General features: G+C 39.9%; 1 protein-coding gene across 2 annotated transcripts; it reads left to right on the plus strand.

The window, feature by feature from the left end:
- The first annotated feature begins 392 nt into the window (after positions 1–392).
- Positions 393–16,438, plus strand: LOC117416575 (erythroferrone-like). Of its 2 annotated transcripts, none has more exons than XM_034027759.3 (8): positions 393–1,382; positions 3,518–3,640; positions 4,054–4,165; positions 6,648–6,853; positions 8,106–8,217; positions 13,093–13,183; positions 13,882–13,960; positions 15,307–16,438. In XM_034027759.3, the coding sequence occupies exons 1-8, from the start codon at positions 1,215–1,217 to the stop codon at positions 15,403–15,405; spliced, it is 990 nt and encodes a 329-aa protein (XP_033883650.1). In that variant the 5' UTR covers positions 393–1,214; the 3' UTR covers positions 15,406–16,438. The 2 variants fall into 2 exon arrangements, with proteins under 2 accessions (XP_033883650.1, XP_033883649.1); XM_034027758.3 differs by having other exon boundaries at positions 409–1,382; positions 8,103–8,217.
- The last annotated feature ends 6,894 nt before the right edge of the window (positions 16,439–23,332 follow it).

The following is a 23,332-nucleotide window of genomic DNA, read 5'->3' on the forward strand; positions in this document are numbered from 1 at the left end:
GATATTGGAATGAGAAAGAACTGAATTTTATAGATTGGTTACATGGTGCAGATGGAGACATGGAATTTGTGTGTCTACAGAGCACTTGTCTCTCAGCCTGGTGTATCTGAACTGGTACAGCCCCTGTATAAAACTGAACTGTTGTGCTTCCTCCAGGTCCTGCTTTGGTTATGCTCTAGTTGTGATTGTAGGGGTTAACGGGGAACTTTGTGTCACTTTTCTATTGCACCAAACAAAAGTACTACAAAATCCATGAAATTCCGGTTGACTGCCCATATGACTAAGGAGTCTTCCTTTGCTTTGAGGTGTCTTTTTCATATGCCACAGTGGGGGGTTAAAAGTCTTCTTGCTGCTCTAATCAGACAGACAGTAGGACCCTGGGGAAACCAAATGTCTTGGTGAACTCTTAGAATGCAACACATGGTTAGACAGGATGGTTAGAATGTGCAGAGAGAGACAGGCAGTGAATAAAACAGATAGAGAGGTGGGGGAATGAGAGAGACAATACGAGAAAGTGAGACGAGATCCTCTGCATAAAGAGACAGGAGCTTCCTGCATGCTGTTCATTCCTGTGCTTCACAGTGAAGAGAGGCAGGGATCAGATCTCTGCAGCCTGGAGGTCCTGCACTGACAGCTTCAATTTACCAGCTGATTCCAGCCCAGCTGTCTGTATCTAGACTGGGCTTTCTGAGGGGACACTGGAAATAAGAAGCAATCTAGATCTTCCAGTGTTGAGGACCCAAGCCTTCAGTGCTGAACACGGATTGGAACAAGACTGTGGTGGTTCCCTGAAGAGATGTGACTTACAAAGAAGATGTCCCAGCTTTCCTCCAGAGTGAGGGGGCTCCCTGCTTGCTATGCCCTGGGCTTCTCTGCACAGTGAGAAGCTCTTCAGCACCACAGGGCACGAGAGGAGGGGAGCATCAACGAAGAGGAAAGTAAAGTGAGAAATAGAAAAAGCAATCAGAGTAAAAGGGATTTTCTAAAACCCAACAAGGCAATAGGAAGTGTTAAGAAGATCATTAAAGGGACTCAAATAAAAGTGAAAAAGTGAAATAGAAAAAGGATAAATAGAAAACAAGAACATTGAAGAAAAGTTAATAAGAACGAGGAGGGGGAGAGAAAAGAGGACAAAGAGGAAGGAACTGAAACCAGTGACCCATATAGAAGGCATACTGCATAGAGACTGCTTGTCCAGACTGCGAGGCAGGGAGATGCCCCGAGGTTCAGAGGTGCGCCGGGCCCTGCTGCCCCTGCTCTGCGTGCTGCTGGTGTGGGGAGGCTGGGCAGAGAGGGGAGAGAGGGGCAGCCCAGACCGACAGACGCAGAGGACAAAGGAGACTGGCAGGGAGTCCACCACCCAGCCCAGCTTCAACAGCCTGGTACGTTCATGTCAGTGTTATCACTTAGAGAAGTTTATTCAACTAACTGTGGTAAAAGCATAGTCATGTATTTGACTTTTTCTTGTCCAACCTTGTCATGTATCCTTTAACATCTTTTGTCATTTTTCCAAAAGAAATACCTCCAAATATTGTTTTTGGTACTGGTATATGAAACATAGATTATACTGTTTCATGAATAACTTTTGGGATTTTCATGTGTTTGTGATGGGAAGAAGATGTACTTTAAAAACATGTGGCTCATGGATAGACAGACAGAGAGAGACAGACAGACAGACAGACAGACAGAAGTATTCTGTTTTCACTTAGGCTTGTGTTTCCCGGGCAGTGACTGTGTCAACATCACTATGAGTATCTATGTTGAGTGTTCCTAAGTTCATCAATAGTTACAGTTAACAGTTATCTGCAATCTGATTAGTTTTTTGAGTTATTACAGTAATATCACAGTGTGGTTGGCAAGACTGTCATGTAATAGTATTGAGTGAAAGTTTCTTTTCAGATAGAGATGCACAGACCTAATGTGTTTGTTGTAAAAAAAATTTTTAATTGTTTTGGCAATACTTATTTCATGTCCATATATATATATATATATATATATATATATATATATATATATATATATATATATAAATAAAATAATTGAATCTAAAATGAAAGAGAGTCACAATCAGCCATCTATAGAGTGGAGTTGAAGAGAAGGATCCCTCAGGAGAGGGGGTGGAGAGGGAGTGGAGAGGGGGGGGGGGGGGCAGGAGAGTCATCTGGTCAAAATAGTGCAGAAAAGAGTGGAGGTCAGGGGAGAGGTCGCTGCCTTTAGTGATTTAGTATTTGCCATGCAGTGTAAAACTTATCAGTGCTCATCCAAAGTGTCATTTTTTTCCAAAACTACACTAGCGCATTTTGTTCCTTTTTTTTAGGTTTTCCCCTTATTGGCAAAAGCATATTTTAGCAAAAACCATGTGCCCACTATTCATATTCAGTGGTCCTGAGTGAATATTTTTCTTTCCAGATCTCATTTTAGAAACTATCTTGCATTCATTCAAGGGCTCCTTGGTTATTCGGGTATCCTCGTTCATGGAATAACTACAGGACTATGAACGTCCATGCTGTAGTCTCTATTTACCCCAGTGATCACAAACAACACTAAACTATCAAGTATCATTAATGTAAAGAGCCCTCAATGAAGTGTTGTGTTTATAACCCTGGGGCTCTTGGGATAAATAGTGCTGATAGGATTTGTTTAAGAATGTAAAACATTAATGAAAGTGTGATTTCTATCAGTAAAGAGCTGCAACTGCATTGACAATATTACACATTGGTGCTTCCCATAGGAATGCTATCTTTATATTACGCATTGGTGCTTCCCATAGGAATGCTATCTTTATATTACGCATTGGTGCTTCCCATAGGAATGCTATCTTTATATTATGCATCGGTGCTTCCCATAGGAATGCTATCTTTATATTACGCATTGGTGCTTCCCATAGGAATGCTATCCTTATAGTACGCATTGGTGCTTCCCATAGGAATGCTATCCTTATACCACTGTATTAGGGAACATGTTACTCTAGTTTCCATCTGCTCCTCCAGATTATCTTACAAGCAAATATATGCTTTTAAACAGAGACACATGGGCTCATATATGAAACCTAAAGCATTATCAAAGAAAAGCCCAATGTGCCCATGTGGATGATTATGTGGTATATCAAATGATTATATGGTATATCAAATGTCACTTCCACCTCTTAACATAAGAAAATGTATGATCAAGTGGAGGCTATTCAGCCCATCTGAGCCCGTCCAATTCCTAGAAGCTGATTGATCTCAGAACTTTGTCAAGTTGGGTCTTAAAGAATCTAAGTGGTTCTGCCTCAACAACATGACTAGATTTCCCATTCCATACCCTCACCACTCTCTGTGTTGCTCTGGACCTTCTGCCTTTTGAAGTGAGATGCCGCATAGTATTCCCAGTAAGGTCTAAAAGTAGAGCATTCTAGAATCCTAGCACTTCCCTGAACTTCCACTCTTTTGTGTCTTCCAAATGTATCAATCACTTTCTGTCCCACAATCTGTGTCTTATTGATATCCATGCTAACGTCTCACTTCCTCCTCTCCAGGATACTGCCCCCCCAGAGTCTCGCTTCGTGGACCCCAAGATCACCTGGCTGTTTTTCAAGAACAATTCCAACAAAGGGGTGAACGGGAGGAAGGGGAACCGACACAGAGTGCAGAACCAGCAGGTGAGTGAGGGGAAGGGTATGCATGAACAGCCTGGGAACAGAGAGAAAAAAAAAGATCACATGTAAATTATTTGAGGTTTTGGTTAGTTTGATCACGACAGGTTCTATCAGATTTTCATTGCTTGGTAAACAAGGGCAAGTGATGGAACACTTTGTTTTGTGCAATTGGCATGTTTTATTCAATTTAATTAATACATAACAGCTTAAAACATCTTAAAGGGAACTGCTCAGAAACATGTGCACAGTCCTACCAGGATCCTTGTGTTTTTTGTGTTGAATCAACTAAAGAAGCTAAAATGAAGTCAGTGTCTTGCCTTTGCTGTAGCTGCTCCGTGGATCAAGAGCAGTGGGCTTCAGTCTCTATTATGTGGTATCAGTTTGGTAACTCGTTGCTAATGTCTTTCCTCACCCAGCATGGGCAGCTTGGCCCCCCAGGGCCTCCAGGGCCACCAGGCCCCCCCGGCCTGCCCGGGCCAGCTCTCCCTCCCGAGGAGCTGCTGGAGGAGTTCAGGGCCCTGCTGAAAGGTAAGAACCAGGCCGAGGATACAGCTGAAGGTGCTGGAGTGCAGTGGAAGGGGAATGTCCTGTAAATGGCTCCTTATTGGTCTGATTGTTGTAGAGATGGAATGGGTTACGAAGGGTACATTGATGATATAAGCACTGACATGAGCCATTCACAGAGTCCATAACCAATACACAGAGCAGTGTGGGCTGTGTGAGTGCACCCCCGGGAGCTGTGAATGGCCTGGATGAAATGAGCCAGATGTGAGATGTATGAGATATTGGAAGGACAGTTGTCTTCAAGAACACCCTACTATAGTTATAGCTGTTATATGACAAGATTTTTGTTTTTTCCTTGTTTGATCCTGGTTTTTAATTAAAAGTTTGACTTCCACCAAAGGTTGCATACAGAGCTGGGCAGAAACATGACTTTACAGTGTTGTAACAGACTCATCGCAGTCAGAAATCAGACAACTGGAAATGGAGTGGTGAGGGTATGGAATAGATTACCTAGTCATGCTGTTGATGCTGAATCACTGGGATCCTTTAAGACCCGACTTGACTGTTGTGAGATTAGTCAGTTAGTAGGAACCAGAGAGGCATATATTTATGTTCTTATGTTCAATGCTATCACAGGGCTCGTGGTTTTATCACAGGACAACAGGATTTAGAATTCAGGTGATTGGCAGAAAGATTCCACCTGTCATATATTAATTGCTTAAATACTCTCTCCAGCATCTCCTTAGCACCAAATCACTCCATTCGCCCTGCCTCTTACTAAGCTCTCCATTCATATTTATCTTGTGCCTTCACTTTAATCAGCACTAAACCAGCAGCAGCTTCACCTTGGAACGTGATTTCAAGAATGTTTTTGACGCCGGAGTGTAGGAGGCCCCACTCTGGTCTGATCCTTTAATAAGGGTAATTTTCTGGAGCTGGATGGGACTTGGCTCCGGTGAGGAATTCCACAGATTCCTCCTGGGGGCATTTCCCTCCTGCAAGGTAGGGGGTGGGGGATTATGATTTGAAATTATCTTGGCATTCTTCTCCACGCCTTTATTTTTGGAAGATGGCTTTCATTGCAGGAGTTGAAACCTGTAGGTGCGATGATTTACAAGGAGGAAATAGACCTGTTTTCCAGGTTTCAGTGCTGTAGAGCTACTGGGCTTTTAGCTGTGCTTTTTTTTGCCCGTGTTAGGAACATGGGACTTCAACAGACATCCCAAACCCAGGGTATAGACTCCCTCCTGGAAAAACAGACAGAAATGATGTCAGTCCCTGAGCAAGTCACTTAACCTCCTTGTGCTCTGTCCTTCGGATGAGACGTAAAACTGAGGTCCTATTGTAAGTGACTCTGCAGCAACAGTTGTACTGCTTAGTTCACCCCCACGTCTCAGTAAGTCGCTTTGGATAAAAGTGTCTGCTAAATGACTAATAATAATTTTAAAGGTATTGTAATAATCTTGGAGTAAGCATTGTACCACCTCACCAGAGACACTTACTCACTTGATTACACCCTGTGGATCGTGAGCAGTACACGACTTGTCATGTACAGTACCTACCTCTCCAACAGAGACTGGACAAGTATTACGTTGGCCTTGCACCAGGAGGTGAGATATTTTGTAACAGAAGGAATAGGATATAAAATACCTGTCATGTTTACTACTGTATATTTCAGTACCCCAGATAATTTTTCAATTAGGGCCAGTGTTGGTTTACCTGTTCACCAGTTCTGTAGGAACCACAGATGGAAGAACGCAATTTTGGCAAGCCAATTGGTGAAGCTTTTGGAAGTTTGAGTTCTTCTAAAGAAAACAAATGTCAAAATATATATTTAAAAAAAACACTCCAGAAGAGTCATTGTCTAAAAAAAACCAAAAAGGTCCTGAATTGTTTTAGCTTCAAGGACTCAATCTCACAGTAGTGCTTCTTGGAAAGAAAATCTATATCAGAAACATATTGTGTGCATGTTTAATTCTGAAAATATGAGATCTATGCAGTGATGGTATTACATATTAGATCAGATGAACTGGAATTATTTTGTTAGCTCTGTGTACTTGACTGTGATGTAGTCATGCGATGTTGTCATAACGCATAGGTAAGCTGGAACAACAGGCAACCACAGCTAAGCATGTTAAAACTCACAATGTGGCAATCAAGTTACAACCATAGAGTCACTGTATATTTTAGCAAGACAATCAGGGTTTGTATCGCTGGGGTCACTCTATCGCAGTTTGATTTTGCCTTTAAAAGTACCTTAGCAATTCAATTTGGGGAGGTTTCTTATATATATATATATATATATATATATATATATATATATATATATATATATATATCAGGTATCTCAGATATATATATTAATTGATTTCTTCTCTAGAGCTGTCAATGTTTTTTGAAGGAATGGGCCTCACTGCACTCACACTGACATGTTTCTGGTTCTTGGAAAATAACTCTTTCTGCAGTTTCATCCTGAAGGTTTCTGATTGTGTGTTTCTCCTGGCAGAAGCGGCAGCACACTGGGGAGACCTGGAGCCGAGTGTGCGGTGCCCGCTGTGCGGTGGCCAGGGAGACGAGCCCTTGGGGGGCACTGACAGGCAGCCCTCCCTGGCAGGCCCATATCACCACGTACAGACCGCTTTCCACTGCCAGCTCAAGGACAACAGCATGGTGCGCAGACGCAGTCTGCTGGAACTCAGTGACTTTACCTTTGTGAGTAGACATGGTCTTAGAGTCCGTTCAATACTTCTCTCGTTCTGCTTTGTTACAAGACAGCTTTTTCCCTTTTCTTTCTTTTTGGGGATGTGCAGATTTTTCAAATACAAATTCCTAGTTTATTATCACAAGGGTTGTATTTTTAATGGTAAAAAATGGCTTATTTCACGGCATGTCACAGTCTGAAAATAGGTATTTCAAGATGTTTCACGATTAAGCATGCTATGCATTAAAGCAAAAAAAAAAAAAAATAGTGTTCAAAACTGGTCATTTTCTCTAGTTATTATATAACAAATGTTCTTAAATATTGAAATGCTTACCTGAAAAACAGTAAATGCTACATTGTAGAATATTTTGTTTTTTATGTACACCTTTTAATGACATTCTATTTTCACCATCAGCGAATTATGAAACAAAATAAAAACATACATACATGTAAAAATGACAACAGACCGATTAAATGGCCCCTTCTTGTACTGGGTGGAGCTGCTTCCCCTATTGACTGACATGCTTTCAGCCAGTAACATGCTGGTATCCAGAACTTTCTCTAAACCAAAGTAGTACCAGATATCACGTTTGCCATGAAATCTTTCAAAACTGTAATTAAGACCTAGGTAAACAACAAACATTAAATAAACATAGAATACCAGCTGGAATGAGACCCATTCCAGCAACACGCTCAAGTTAGCCTGCCCTGATGAGAGCTCCCTCTTAGCGGTGAGGGAGAGGCCCAGCCTCCATACATACACACTTTATCCTTAGACTCTGAGACCCAGCCCCAACTGTGCTGAATGGTGTGGAAAAAAATGTACATGGAGAAGAACAATGTTATAAAATGAGCAAGAAACAACTTAAACAACTTTAGCTACTTCCATCTGCATCGTAATTGTAACATTATCATCACCTGCAGATTAAACACTCTGTGCAGTGACCCTTATAAGAGTTTACCATCATTATTATGCAGTTTTTACCATGTTTACCATGGTTTTAAAATTGCTTTAGTATACATTTCTATGTTATATCATGCTTCAATATGCTTTGTTACACTTTACAATGATTTTACTATGATAAACATTTACGGGAGGAGTTATAGTTCACATTTCTTTCTCTTTTTTTAAATGTATTTTAAAAGCTGTTGTTTGTAGAAGAATTATTTCTCCAATACAAGTAAACAAGACATTTATATATTTATTTGAATTACCTTGACCATCCCTCTCTCTTGTTTTCTCTCGCATCCTTCCTTTAGCAGCCAGCAGGGGGCGATAGCCTGATCCAGCGGGGGCAGGGCTTCAATATCAGCAGCGGCCGCTACACAGCGCCAGTCTCCGGCTTCTACCAGCTCACTGCTAGTCTGCTCATCGGTAAGTGTCTTCCCTGTTCATCTCCATACCGGCTGGCTACAGGCACTGTCTGTCAGTCCTACTTCTGCAAAGTGCCAGAAAACAAGAACATCATTGTGCCATGTGGCTTCGTCCCTTGCTAGCGCACAATTTGACTCATCAGAATTTAACAGAACTCAATGCCTAAAGGAAAACTGTTTCATGTATGATTACCTGCTGAGTAAAAAAGAAAGTTCTGAATATACTTTTACTCAGATTCCAAATACTTCTTTCCTTGCCATGTCTTTTAATCTCATCTCCATTACCAGACTTTGGGATTAACCTTCACTGCACCCTCACAGTTGTGTCTTTTGTAGTGAAGTGGATTAAACTGGACACCATGTGAGTTATTCAGTTAGCTAAACGCTGGTGGATTTAAATGTTGCTTACTGTTGCTTAAATTTGTTTGATGTATTTTTAACATTCATGTCATACTTGGTGCCTCAAAAGACTCTCTTGTGCCACAGGTCAGCCCTGTCAACACTTACAGTCCATGTCCTTAATTATTACATTGAACCAGGTCCTGCACCAGGGTTTGGTCTCAAACAAGCTAGTTGCTTGTGCTGCAGTATTGAAGACATTGCAGCAGAAGTTGTTCTTATAATTTCACTTCTGTTAAGAATAATCATTTGGAATCCCTGAAAGAATGTCACTGTTTTTAAAATCAACCTATATTTTGTAGACAAATCCCACAGTTTATGGATCCTGACTACAGCGTTAGGGGAGAGGATCATACAGTGGCTCTCAAAAGCATTCACCCCCTTTGGACTTTTCCACATTTTATTGTGTTACAACCTGGAATTAAAATGGATTGAATTAGGTTTTTTTGCCACTGATCAACACAAAAAAATCCATAATGTCAAAGTGAAAAATAAAATCTACAAATTGTTCTAAATTAATTACAAATACAAAACAGAAAATAATTGATTGCATAAGTATTCACCCCCTTTGCTATGACACACCTAAATAAGCTCTGGTGCAACCAATTGTCTTTAGAAGTCACATCATTGTTGAATGGAGTCCACCTGTGTGCAATTAAGGTGTTTCGCATGATTTCAGGTTAAATACACCTGTCTCTGGGAGGTCCCACAGTTGGGTAGTACATTTCCTAACATAAACTACATCATGAAGACGAAGGAACATTCAAAGCAAATCCGGAATAAGGTTCTTCAAAAGCACCAATCAGGGGTAGGATATAAGAACATTTCCAAGGCATTGAATATCCCCCGGTGGACAGTAAAGTCCATTATTAAGAAATGGAGAGAATATGGCACAACTGTGCATCTGTCTAGAACAGGCCGTCCTCAAAAACTGAGTATCCGGGCGAGAAGGGCACTAGTCAGGGAGGCCACCAAGAGGCCTATGGCAACTCTAAAGGAGTTACAGTCTTCCACGGCTGAGCTGGGAGACACTGTGCATACGGTAACAATAGCCCGGGTGCTTCACAAAACTGGCCTTTATGGGAGAGTGACAAAAAGAAAGCCATTGTTGAAAAAAACTCACATCAAATCTCAGCTAGAGTTTGCCAGGAGGCATGTGGGAAACTCTGAGACCAAGTGGAAGAAGATTCTATGGTCTGATGAGACTAAAATAGAGCTTTTTGGCCTCAACGCTAAGTGCTATGTTTGGCGCAAGACTAACACCGCACATCATCCTGAGAACACCATCCCTACCGTGAAGCATGGTGGTGGCAGCATCATGCTATGGGGATGCTTCTCTGCATCAGTGCCTAGAAAGCTTGTGAAGATAAAGGGCAAAATGAATGCAGCAAAGTACAGAGAAATCCTGGAGGAAAACCTGCTGAAGTCTGCAAGAGACCTGGAACTTGGGAGAATCATCTTCCAGCAGGACAATGACCCCAAACATATAGCCAAAGCCACACTGGAGTGGCTTAAAAAACAAAAAGGTCAATGTCCTGGAGTGGCCCAGTCAAAGCACGGACCTCAATCCAATTGAGAATATGTGGAAAGAGTTGAAAATTGCTGTTCACCAAAGGTCCCCATCCAACTTGATGGAGCTTGAGCAATTTTGCAAAGAAGAATAGGCAAAAATTGCAGTGTCCAGATGTGCAAAGCTGGTAGAGACTTATCCAAATAGATTCATGGCTGTAATTGCTGCCAAAGGTGCCTCTACCAAATATTGATTCAAGGGGGTGAATACTTATGCAATCAATTATTTTCTGTTTTGTATTTGTAATTAATTTAGAACAATTTGTAGATTTTATTTTTCATTTTGACATTATGGACTTTTTTTTGTGTTGATCAGTGGCAAAAACTCCTAATTAAATCCATTTTGATTCCATGTTGTAACACAATAAAATGTGGAAAAGTCCAGGCGGGGTGAATACTTGAGAGCCACTGTATGCATGCTCTTAAACGTGCTCTTAAAACTAGAATAGCTGAACATCGTAGCACGATAAGATGTAAAAATGAAACCTATCCAGTTGCTGCCCATTTTATAGAAGCCAAACATTTGATTTCATCTCTTAGATATTTTGGTATAGAAAAGGTTGGAATTATTATTGATTTTCTTCTATGATACATTTTAATTACATATTTTTTGGGGGGAATTTACAGATATGTGTTTAGAAATTTCAATAATAAAGATTGTGTATTTGTTAAATTGTTAATTTTATTTCGTTTTTTTTTTAAAGCTAATGATTAGGTGTTACAATTATCCATTATAAAGTATTACTATTGATGAACCATGCAACATTATCTAAGTGATTTTATACTTATCTTTAATGATTACCTTGTTTCAATCTATTATGTCTTTATACAACTATCAGTTATGTAGACTGATTGTGACTTCTTAATTTGTTGATTGTTAACATCTGCTCTTTGTCTATAAACACTCTATTAGTGGTTCTCTGTACCCTGATGAAGGCTTTGCAGCTGAAACGTTGGTTTCTTTCTTAATAAATTTTAAAAACTTTTAGGAGTATGTTTGAGTGTGCGGCTTCCCTTTCTCTTTGTAGTTCTAGTATCAAACAAAATGTATATGTAAAAACAATTATAAGAAATCACTGACTAATATCTAGGATGTGGCTTAATAGTTGGGATTGATAAGGATGGACTTGATTGTGACACTCACAAAAAGTAAAAACAGAGACACACAGACAGGAGCCTACATATACCACCAGATTCTGATACTCTCAATTGCATCTGCCAAAGAATGTCCTTAGCAAGTTGCATCACAATTGGATAAGCGCATGTCTAGGTATATTATATGTTACAAATGTAAGGGATGTCTTAGCTCCACCAAATCCCCATATCACAAGCGGGGGTTTCCCCATGGAAATCCACTCTGCTGGCTGAGGGTGCTGACTGTGTGCTGGGGTGTGTCGCCCCAGATAAGAGGCTGCTTGTGCCAAAGAACAGGGTGGGTTCCCTTCCCCAGAATTCCCACCCAGAGAACCAGCTCATCCTCCCTGGAATCAGGCAGCGGACCTGACCCTCCTTAAAGGGATAGCAGCACAGAAACAAAGTGCACCCAACACACAGGCAGCAAGACATCCCCTCACTTCAAACACACAGGCACACATTCTGGGGTAACACATAAGAAACGGTGCCAAGTTTTAGGTATAGCCCTAATAATAGTATAGCTTCTCATGCTTTTCAATCTTGGAGACATGGGTTCAAATCCAGCTCAGGTCACAAGTAGGATGAGTTTTTATTGCTCTTTTTATAGCGTTTGCAATCCATCAGAGTGCTTCTTATTGCAATCAGTCCATCACAGTACTTCTGTTTGCAATCACAAAGCCAGTCTCATAAGAACACTTACGAACGAGAGGAGGCCACTAAGCCCATCAATGCTCGTTCAGTTCCTGGTAGCTGATCTCAAGACTGAGCTATTCATTTGTTTCTGATCAGCCTGTCTGTGTGCTCCTGCTCAGGGTACTGGTTGTATTTCTGAGATTGTATTTCTGGTTGTACATTCTGCTTTTGATCTTGCCACCTGGCTCCATGAATTTATCTTGCACACCCTGTGGGCTCTTTTCATAAGTCAACATGGACTATGACTATCAGGTTCTCCCCGGCTCGGGCCACGGCTTGTCAACCCACAATGTGATGTCTCCTACCCAGGCACCTGAGAGGCAACAAACCATACAAGACCCTGGATATCACTGCTGCACACCAGGCTGACAATATTCTTGTCTGTGTTTGAGATAGGCACTGGACTGAGTTAGCAGTGATACTCAGCACTGCGGTGGGCTCTCAGAGCTGCGAGAGGATGCTCCATGGATCCACCCCTCACTGTTCCTGCCTGCAGCCAGTGACCTTGGCCCTCACATTACATGGGCACTAAACCCTTTAACAATCAAGGTTGATTATGAGGACACTGGAATAGTACCTTTTTGACAAACTGTTGCTTTCAATGGCTCTGTACAGTTGGAGGGATTCTGTGTTTTCCCCTGCCTGTTGTAATGTCTTCCTGAGTTGGAAAGGGTCCCATAGTGTTTATTACTTCTGTGGAGATCCAGCTTTCAAACCCACTCACTCCCTCCATTTTCAAGCAAGATGATATGAGAAGCTCATTCATGTGACATGTTTGACCTGCCCTGTTGAAGTGCTTTCTGATTTCCATGTTATGCATTAGTCGTAGTCCTTTTTTTTTTTTAATGTAACGAAAAGTAACTACTTTATTTATTTTTTACATTACCAGATTTTATTACCTGACTGAAAGGTACCCATTACAGTTACAAGTTAGTGAAAAATGTAATCTGATTACAGTAACATGTTACTAATGCATTATGACATTGAATGCAATGTATAGTTTGAGAGATTCTGTGTTTTTCTTGCCTGTAGTCATGTTTTCTAATGTCCCGTGTATGACCCCTTCCCTCCCTCTCCACAGAGCACAGGGAGTATCATAGGAAGCTGCAGCCCAGACCGGGAGACTGCATCCAGGTCTCCATCTGTATCCAGTCCCTCTGCCAGCGCAACATGTGAGTGCCGCTGTCCTGTCTGCCTGCTTCACAAAGCTCCCCCCTCTATTCAGCACTGCAGTAAATTAATAATATTGGGGTACCACTGAACTTGTGGGATGGATTGCTCATTAAAATCCTGAGCATCATTGTTTTCAGGAATACCAAGATATTTAGTGAGGGGTCTGAGGAAAAATCCCCAATACAATCCCCAGTTCCTGTTGTTTCCATAATGTGTTAGTACTGTATATACTTACAAACCAAACACAATTTTTTTTAGATCATAAGCAAAAAATTTAAAAAATGGTATGTGCTTTTAGAGAAGGTACCTTCAGATTAAATGTTCCTTTTCCTTTTTTTTGAGGGTTGCAATTATTTAGGTACTTATTGCAAGTACTCAAATATTGTCTCTTGTGCTTTATCCTGAACTCATACAGTAAGCAGCTCTTCAGTTATAATTTTCAATAGATATATCATAGGCTACACCAGCCAAAATATCTTTATATTAGTAAGCACCAGCGCCATCTAGTGGACACCTGCTGCGGATCAAGTTTCCTTTTTTTAAAATAATGTTACTACAGTACCAAGTTTCATTGGATAAGCGGTTCTCCAGATCCTTTTGTACTTCTGCAGTGGTCAGTTTGATGCCATGTTCAGGTCTGAGTTGTAAGTGTAAACACACCAGTAGAGAATGAATGCCTTCTCCTGTCTCTCCCCAGGTCGTTAGAGACGAAAGCTGGAGGGGGTTCTGCTGGGAGTCTCTTCACAGTCTTGGCCACCGGCACCTTGTATCTGCAGGTACTGAACCTCAATTCCCCTTGAAATGACAACCCTTACTTACCTGACACGATTGCTCACTTACTGTATTTCGTTCAGGTTTTACTCATTGTTTCAATCACTTTATATACACCCGAGCAACACGGAATGCAATACTGGTAATTATAATTTCCATCTAGCATTGTGTTTTCATAAAGGAAATATGTCCCACTAAGTTCCTCTCAGCACTGTCAGTAGATGGTATGCTACACAAGGAAATTGAAAAATGAAGTGACTGTTTTCTAACAAAAAAAAATTATGAAATTTTTGTGAATCACTGTTGTACTGCAACCAACTTGTTTAAAGTTGAGGGGACACTAGTCTACATGTTGCTAGAAAAATGAAGAAAGGGATACTTTTTTGTAGAAAGTGACATGCAAGCTACAAGTTTCAGGCAACTTTGTTGCAAGCAACTGTATCAAAAGACAGCATGTTTGTTGGTCTTTGAACCTTGGCCCAGGGTTGTTCCTCAATCACTACCTTCTTTATGTGGTAACAATTTTGCATTTTCTTACAGTGCCAAATGATCAAAAAGCTCCAGGAGGTCTTTAGCTGTAATTGTTTTTTTGTTTTTTTTAAATGAATAATTACTGTTCTGTTAAGGAAGAAACAACTGAACACTGAGGTAAAACTAGAACAAAGTCAAGTAGACAAACATCAATCGGTGTTAAAGGAAGTAGCCGAAGCGTTAATATACTTGTCTACAGAGTTGGATTTATAATTGAGTGTTTAAATGTATGGATGATAACATTTATCTCAGAGCGAGGTCCTGACAAGGAAGCAAAAGTTGAAACCCTCTGAACAGCTGTACATTTGGATGCTCTTTGAGGTCTGAGCCAGACACAATAGATCTCAAGATGAAATTACTTGTTAACCAGTAGGCTTGATGAAATGTGTTTCATCTTCTGCCAGTCCATTGTGTAGCCAGCTGATAGAACAACATGATGCCCTTTAAATAACATATTATGATTGCATCAGTTGCTTCTATCTTTTTCTCTGCGAACTGATTAGAACCAGAATGCATTGTGGCTTATCTCCTTAGGCCACTTTACCCAGAATGCAACGTGACTAAATATCTTACGCACATTTTAAATGGAATGTTGTGTAAAATAGTTTTACTAGAACAAAGTCTGTAAGTTAAGAGCTTGAGCTAGCCCTGTGAGTAGGCAGTGTGTCCTTGTTTTCAGACCAAGCTCGGGCACTTAATAAACTAATGGTCATCTGCATGTGTCCCAGATCAGTTGCTGTGAATGAAACAGGAGCACCATGAAAGCCAGTTCTTTGGAGAAATATTTCTCATCCATTAAAATCCCTCTCTCCCTCTCTAGGTTGGTCAGCACGTCTCTGTCTTTGTGGACAATGGCACCGGCTCAGCCATCTTTATACAGAAGGGGTCAAGCTTCTCAGGGATTCTATTGGGTGTGTGATTCCTGGGTACCACACCAACCTCTTCCACCAGCGAATCTGTGACCTTGCAGAAACGTTCCAAGGAATGTAAACGTTCCAAGGAATGTAACAATGATCTTTCTTTTAAAGAAAAAGAAGGCTGTCGTGACGAGTCCACCAAACCAGACAAGAGACCCCATATTCACAGACAGAGGAACTGAGAATGTGTCTTGGTTGTGGATCAGATAGAAGAGACTCCAGTTTAAAAGCCAAGGAAGCGTTTTTGTATTTCAGTGCAGTAACTGCACCACTGAGGCTTCCATGGCAGTGAGATGGCTATTGAAAACCCAGGACTGTCTTTTCATTGGTAGCGTTTTCTTACCACAGCTCCCTCGAGTGGGTGACTCTTGTTTAAGTTATGTATGCAAATATCTTCAAATTATCAGAAATTCTAAGGTAAAAACTAAAAGGGCTTGATTAATTCACAGGGATAAGCCACAGCTGGATTTTATTAGTGCATTTTACAGCACTGGTGTCTTGGATTTTCAGGGGTACTCCTTGGATAACCCAAGACATGTAAAATGCTCTAATACAATCCAGCTGTGGCTTTTCCTGTCGGGATATCTGTTGAATAAAGTCAACCCCAAACAAAAGTAGACATACATTCTGGCTAGTGCCATCATCTGTTTAATAAAGGCATTAAAACGTTTGTCTTATTTACCTTATATATTTGTAAATAGACATTTGCTTTGAAACTAATATTCAAAGATGTGTATTTTTTCAAGTTCAGCGCTGATGTGATATAATTGAAGAATACTAGTTTCAAATTCAATTTTTAAAGATATTTTTTACTACCCCTTTGGTTCATATAGCCTGTGTTACACATATCTATCATGGACTATATCAAAAAGGTTAAAAAACTCATTAAGAACTTATATTGCATTAAGAACCGCTCTGAATGATTGCAAATCATAAAAAGGACCAGAATATAATTTAAGTGTTTACCTAAAAACTTTATTTATTGCTTCTCATCTGAATAAATATTGGCATTATATTGTGCTTGGTTTGTGAGGATATATGTTAGTGTGTCTGTCTTTTGTATTCTGTATAAAGGACACTAGTCTAAACATGCCAGTCTCAGCTCTACAGCACTGTCAGTTAAGAATATACTAACAACACATTTCAGAATTGTTTTTGAGGCGAGGGAAGGTGAATGTGAATCCACTGGCAGAGATTCAGGCCTGCCTTGATAACTCTAGTCCACATCTCTGAAGAATCAGAGACACTGGAGGGCTGGGCTGCTTTTATCGACGGGAGCTGATAAGCACACTGCTGTCTACGCTCCACAGCTGCGACAGGCACTGATGAGTACAAGCTGAGGGGCGGCTCAGTACCTGAATATTTGACTCTCCCTGAAATCAGACTCCCTCAAACTGGGGTTTACTGGCTGTCAAAACCATAGAGCCGCTAAAATCATATAAATATATATATGAGAAACATAGTACTACATCACAGTCATGTGCAGGCACTCTATATTGAGTGTTATAACTCAAGCCTCCTGGAACCCAATTCTCTTACTGATTTTAAGATTTTCTGGATGCCACTGCTTTCAAAAGGAAGCAAAACCAATTTCAAATTATTGAAATTGAATTGAATTTGGAAACTAAAAACATTTGCAAATGAGGATAACCCTTGGCACATGCTTGAATTGAAGTCTTCCAGTCTGAACCCAGTGAAGAGATGAATCACAACCCCCTGGCTTTAGCTGCAACATAAGAACCCTTTACTCCAGAAGGACTGGCTTTAAAGACTTTTAGAGACACATGCATTGTGTTAACGTTACCTGAACTAAGCGGTCAACTGCTCTTACCAGCATTAACCCACCAGAAACTTTCAATACAAGTAAATGACTTTCAATATACAGCCACAGATGTTTATTCCCATGAGAGGCAGGTTAATTGGGGTTTCATTGTGATTAACTGTTGCGATTATGTGTCCTAAACATAATCTGCAGAGGCAATGCACAACAGTTGTATGGTTTGTCAGACAATTGACTGCATAAGTTAGGCTGAGAAGTTATACTGCAGACCTGTAACTGTACAAAAAACAACTGCAAATTACCTGTTAAAAAATGTAATCCTAGGTTTGCCTATAGAACATGTGGAATACTTGAATTAAATAAATAAATCAATTTAAATCAACATTAAAAAGTGCAAATCCTGAATTGACAATTTGAAACACGTTTTTTTCCTTTGAATCTATTATGGCCCCAGGTGTAGATTGAAGCCTTAAGAATGCCTTAGATTTCAAGGAAACTTTTTTATAGCTTCAGTACGATTCATTTCTCATACATTGTATAAACTTGGAGGACTATGGAGCTATGAGCCATATTCACAAAATGTTTTACCTTATTTTTAAAATATATAAGTAAGGCTGTATTTTTTTTTCACAGTAAAAAATTCACTGCATTTCAGTGTCTAAATATAGGTACTGTATTTCAAAATATTCACAACTAAACATAATATTTATTAAAGCAGATAAAATAGCATCAAATTCAAAATCGATCTAGTTATTATACAACTAATATTTACATGTTAAATATTTAAATGCTAAATTGTAGAATATTTTCATTTTTTATGTTTCCCTTTTAAAGACTTTTTTCACTCTCAGTGAATGATCAAACAAAATAAAAACAAATAAATATAAAAAATAACAACAGCCATGTGACGTGTCCCCTTCTTGTACTGGACAGTGATCTTTAGCAGAAATATTTGTGATCTGATGCAGCTGGTGTCTTTTTCATTGAAGACATTTTAAGGAAATCGTGCAGCTATGTGCAGTTTGTTCAATCATTTACTGGAAGCAAACTAAACTGGCTGCCAGGTTCCTAAATGCAGTGTAACAATAAGGCAAATGTTTGCTGTATTTCTTTTTAAGTGATATTTACATTTTTACACTATTCTTTTAGAAATTTACATTTTCACGTTGAACTACATACTACACGCAATGGATACATTTCACAGAAATCATGAAATCTGTGAAAATAATACAGCCTGATATATAAGGAATAAATACAATTTGGCATTGATTAAACGTTCTAGATTGCTGTAAAGATTTGAAGAACAATTACTCAGGCTTTTTTTTTTTTTTTTAAGAACCAAATGTCTCTTTCAAATTAGAAATCTGCTTAAAGGAGTTTTTTTAATAACCACGGCCCAATCAAATCTGAAGAACATATCTGCATTCTGCAATGTGAAAGACAAGAAAAGAATGAAGAGGTTTCCAGCACAACACATGAGGAGGTGCTGTGATAATGTTGTTATGATGATGTTGCTGTGATAATCTTGTTATGATGATGTTGCTGTGATAATGTTGCTATGATAATGTTGCTGTGTTGTGTTTGAGGAACAAGTTTTGCAGAGTTCAAACATTTTCTCTGAAAAGGACTCAGTCCAGCACAGGTAGCAAAGGGTATGCAGATCAACATGGACAAGACAGCTGCTTTATATTAGATTTATATATGCTAACTATGAATAAGAAGCTAATAAAGGTGAAAGTCGAATATGTCCTGAAGAGAATAAAGGGTTCAAAAAGGAAAAAGTTTTAAAGATCTGTTTGTCCTGTGTTAAGTATTCTGATGTACCTTGCATCTGTTATGGAGTGTGTGCATTCAGACACACGTTGCCTACTCATTGCTAGCCAGACTCCCCAATCTCTCATCAGGATCACTGAGGCCACTGATTTAGTGAGAGATCAGGTAGTTACAGTCTCCTGGTGCACTCGGCGCCACAGCGCTGCTATCTCAGTGGGGAATCTGCCTGTGCTATCACCCTGAGACACCGCACACTGCTCCCACCTTCCTCTACAGCCAGACAAGGGAGGGGGCTGAGATCACAAGAGCGGAGCTCTGAGTGTACTGTAATGTGCTCTTCATATGCCTGCTAACCACAAACTGAGCTGAGATTAAGAGATGCATTTTGTACTGCAGAAAAGCCCAGATAGGTATATTCCTGGTGATAGATCAGTGAACTATTCAAACTACTTAAAACTGACCATAGTAAGGGGCTTCTTATAGGGTGCGCCTTCAGAAATGTTTGAATGTTAAGAAATAAAAAGCTAACCTGAACAATGACCTACATTAATTGTACTTGTTAAATCTGGGATGGAACAGTCTAGAGCTGTCTATCTCTGCATTAGAAAGACAAACAAATATTTCAAAAGAATGAAACCGTGGTACTTCATTGTCACTCTTTTGTAAGAACTGTTAAGAGGCTAACGAAAAGAAAGATGCTCTTTTAGCAAAACAAAAACAACTTTAATTCCAAATAGTTCACACTACCAAATGTCTGCCAGCGAGTGCTAGTCTATGGCAGCCAGTGATCTCTCCCAGGCTCAGACAGTCTGAGGGTACACTGGGGGCTTGCGATCCCAAGTGGTCTGTACACCTCATTGAGGAATGGGCACAGAGCAATAAGCCAGTGCAATGAGGGGTTCCTGGACCCTCAGTGCTCAGTGTTGACCAGGAGAACGGTGACGTTGTCGGCACAGATTCGCCGCAGGGCCTCGTTCGCTAAGCGGTTATACGCAGTCTCAAACCGGGTGTCCTGCAGGGTCTTGCCTTCTTTCTGCTCCAACGTTTCCTCCTGCAAACACACATTTACAGATACGTGTAGAGATGGACTGGTGCCTTTGCAAACAGGCCATTAGACTACAGTACTGTGCTTACTTAAAGTGACTGTAGTTAACAAAATAGTTCCATACATTTTCACCACCCTGCACATCTATTCATTATACAAGTCTCAAATGTGTAGTTTTGAAAAAAACACATGTATTAGCAAACATGCATTTTCATCTGGTATCTAGTACTACATTAGGTTAAAGAACTGTTTGCAAGCCATGCTTTTAGACTCTTGCACTTCTTGGGTCATTCACTGGCTTATTTCCTATCAATAACAAATCAGCTTTCCCCTATTAACTGACAAGCTTTCAGCCAATAACATGCCATGACCCAGAGGACACTGCCAGGGTGAATGACCAAGGAAGTAAAGCAGTATCAGACTTCCTCGAAGGCAAGCCAAGCAAACTGAGAGCTTAAGCCTTATACACACTGGACACAAGCGAAATGAGTGAATAATTTAGAAGTCACTGCAGCCAAATGGGAGTATCCACACCAGCAGCGAGCGATGCAAGCGAAGTCGCTTTGAGAACATTTCACGTCACGAGACTGGAATGAAACTGACCAATCAGGAGCAAGGTTAAAACCCTTGACATACGTCAAACACATGCCTCAAAACACGTCACGCCTCAAAACAAGTCAAAGCAAGTTAATCATGGATGACGAAAAGTGCAGGTGCAGCAGTATCCATTATTATATGATTGCAAATGGAACGGCTACAAAGACATCCAGAAGAAAGACAATGCCTGGGTGTCTTGCAGGTGGTGCATTTAGCAGCAATGAGACATTTTCTTTCCGATTATGCAAGTTAAAAATAGGTTTATTAATAAACAAAAATAAACTGGACCATACATGCAGTCTATATATCCAGCATTTAAATGAAAAATGTGCACTTTTGCTGGCTTTTAAAAATGACACAAAAAGGTCCTGCTTTCACACAACTTGAACATGTGACCTAATTTTAAACTATGTCTTTTTTATTTGTTTGTTTTTATGATAAATAACATTTTGTTCACTAAATTATTCTGTGGCACAAATCTGTGACAAGAAGAATGTCTTTACATATACATAAAGTGAAGTTTTGTGGAGATTCACCAAAAAAACAAAATTATTATCGCGGTCCTATTATTCTATAAGTTGTAAAACAAAGCCAGCAATATGTTTATATTCTATGTGACACATCCCAACATTACCAAGCTCATACATAGTTTTGAAGATTATGAGCCATATTTATAAAGCATTTTCTGTCAAGTTCACCAGACTGTTTTAAAAGGAAAAACTACATAAAAGTAAATAATAATAAGGTAAGTGGTGACCTGCACATAATAACCAACACGGATTATAATAATAATAATAATGAAGATGGTGATTATGTAGAGCTTAACCCCTGGGGAAGGGAGGGTATGGCAATTGAGGCACTATAGGGCTGTGTTAAAATAGACTGCTATGGTTAATACAGAGTTGATACATTGGCTGGAATAGAGATGGGGAATCAATTAAATATGCTTGAGATATGCATTGCTTTAGAATGGAATGTAGGAAGCATCTGGTGTGGACTGACATTCAGTGACTTTGCTCGTGTCGCTCTGTCCAGTGCGGCTGCAGCTTTAGTGTAGTACCGGCTGTCTGTTTTAAAATGAAAATAAGCATTTGCTTTAACATGTGTTTCTTTAAAAACTTCACATGTGAGACATAAGTAACTAATGGAAATGCTAAATGGGTAAGATTAATGGAATTATTTGTCTGAATCAAAATGGGAAGATCTTAAAAGAATGTGGCACTGAAATGGCATTGTTTCAGGACAAACACTGGTTATGAAACTTAACTAAAGAAAAGCAAAGACTACAGCTGTGCTCCAAACATTAACACTTATGACAGGTCAATGTCATTGTCACCGGCATAAAATATTTAGCATGCAGGTTTATATAACCACCCGTAAACATGAATTCACTACCGCAAATAGTTTGACACTGGGGCAGTGGCAGCCGCTTTCTAAAAAAAACATTTTTCTTTTTACCCAAATTTTGAATACAGTAGTATACGGAAAATAAAGCCAATATCTTGAATAGTTAGGTCTTTCATGCTGAAATGGTTTGAGATATGAGCAATTACAGTAAAGATGCATCAGTGGAATTGCAAAATCACACACCAGGATGCTTAAAGAGTAGCTTCAAACATCATTTTGAACCCTTTTATACATTTCAATTACTGTTTTATGGTGTTTACAAGCATTCTGTTGCTCTCATATTGAGTTCTTCTCATTTTCATCTGCCCACCTCCTCTTGTTATGTGTAAATATGGAGTAGGAGGGGCCTGCAGAGTTGAATTATTACAGTATCACACGGTTTGAGTGGAATTATTATTATTATTATTATTTGTTTATTTAGCAGATGCCTTTATCCAAGGCGACTAACAGAGACTAGGGTGTGTGAACTATGCATCAGCTGCAGAGTCACTTACAATTACGTCTCACCAGAAAGACGGAACACAAGGAGGTTAAGTGACTTGCTCAGGGTCACACAATGAGTCAGTGGCTGAGGTGGGATTTGAACTGGGGACCTCCTGGTTACAAGCCCTTTTCTTTAACCACTGGACCACATAGGGTAGGTTGTTCAGTCTCAGCACTTAGCGTCATCCAGTGAATCTCAATATCAAAGCGATGGAACACAGAACCACTCAGAATGATTGAAACCACCACAACACAATGAAAACAAGCTTTTAAAATAACAACAACCCAGCAGCTGGCTCCCTGCCTACCTCCAGAATGGGCACCATGAAACTCACAGCTTCCTCTGGAGAAAACACCTTGAAGAGCCTGTCACAGGACAGGAGGAGGAACCTGCCGGAAGCACAGAGGAAATCAGGGTGTGAACCTTACTCACTCACACACACACACACACAGGGGAAACAATTCAATCAGGGTTTTTACAAGTCTTAGTATAATAAATGTGTCAGTAACAGAAATGTAAAATTAGAGCTATCAGTATGATGAAAAAGTTGATCATTGTGATAAATATCAACACAATAGTATAGAATATGAAGTTTCATGACAACTGTATAAGCAGTTCTCCACATATATGTAAGAATGTTAGTGTGACATGCAAATGGACGGTGGATGTACAGACAGACACCTGTAACAATTCAGAACCATATACTCTCAATAACTAAATAATGTTAATACCAAGTTTCATGACAGTTGGATAAGCCGTTTCCAGATAAAAGGATAAATCTGTGAAGTATGACGTATGACCACCGCCACTATATCCCCTTCAAAGGGGATAATAAAACTACAA

Source organism: Acipenser ruthenus, chromosome 12 (assembly GCF_902713425.1).
Source record: "Acipenser ruthenus chromosome 12, fAciRut3.2 maternal haplotype, whole genome shotgun sequence".
NCBI classification, from domain to species: Eukaryota; Metazoa; Chordata; class Actinopteri; order Acipenseriformes; family Acipenseridae; genus Acipenser; species Acipenser ruthenus.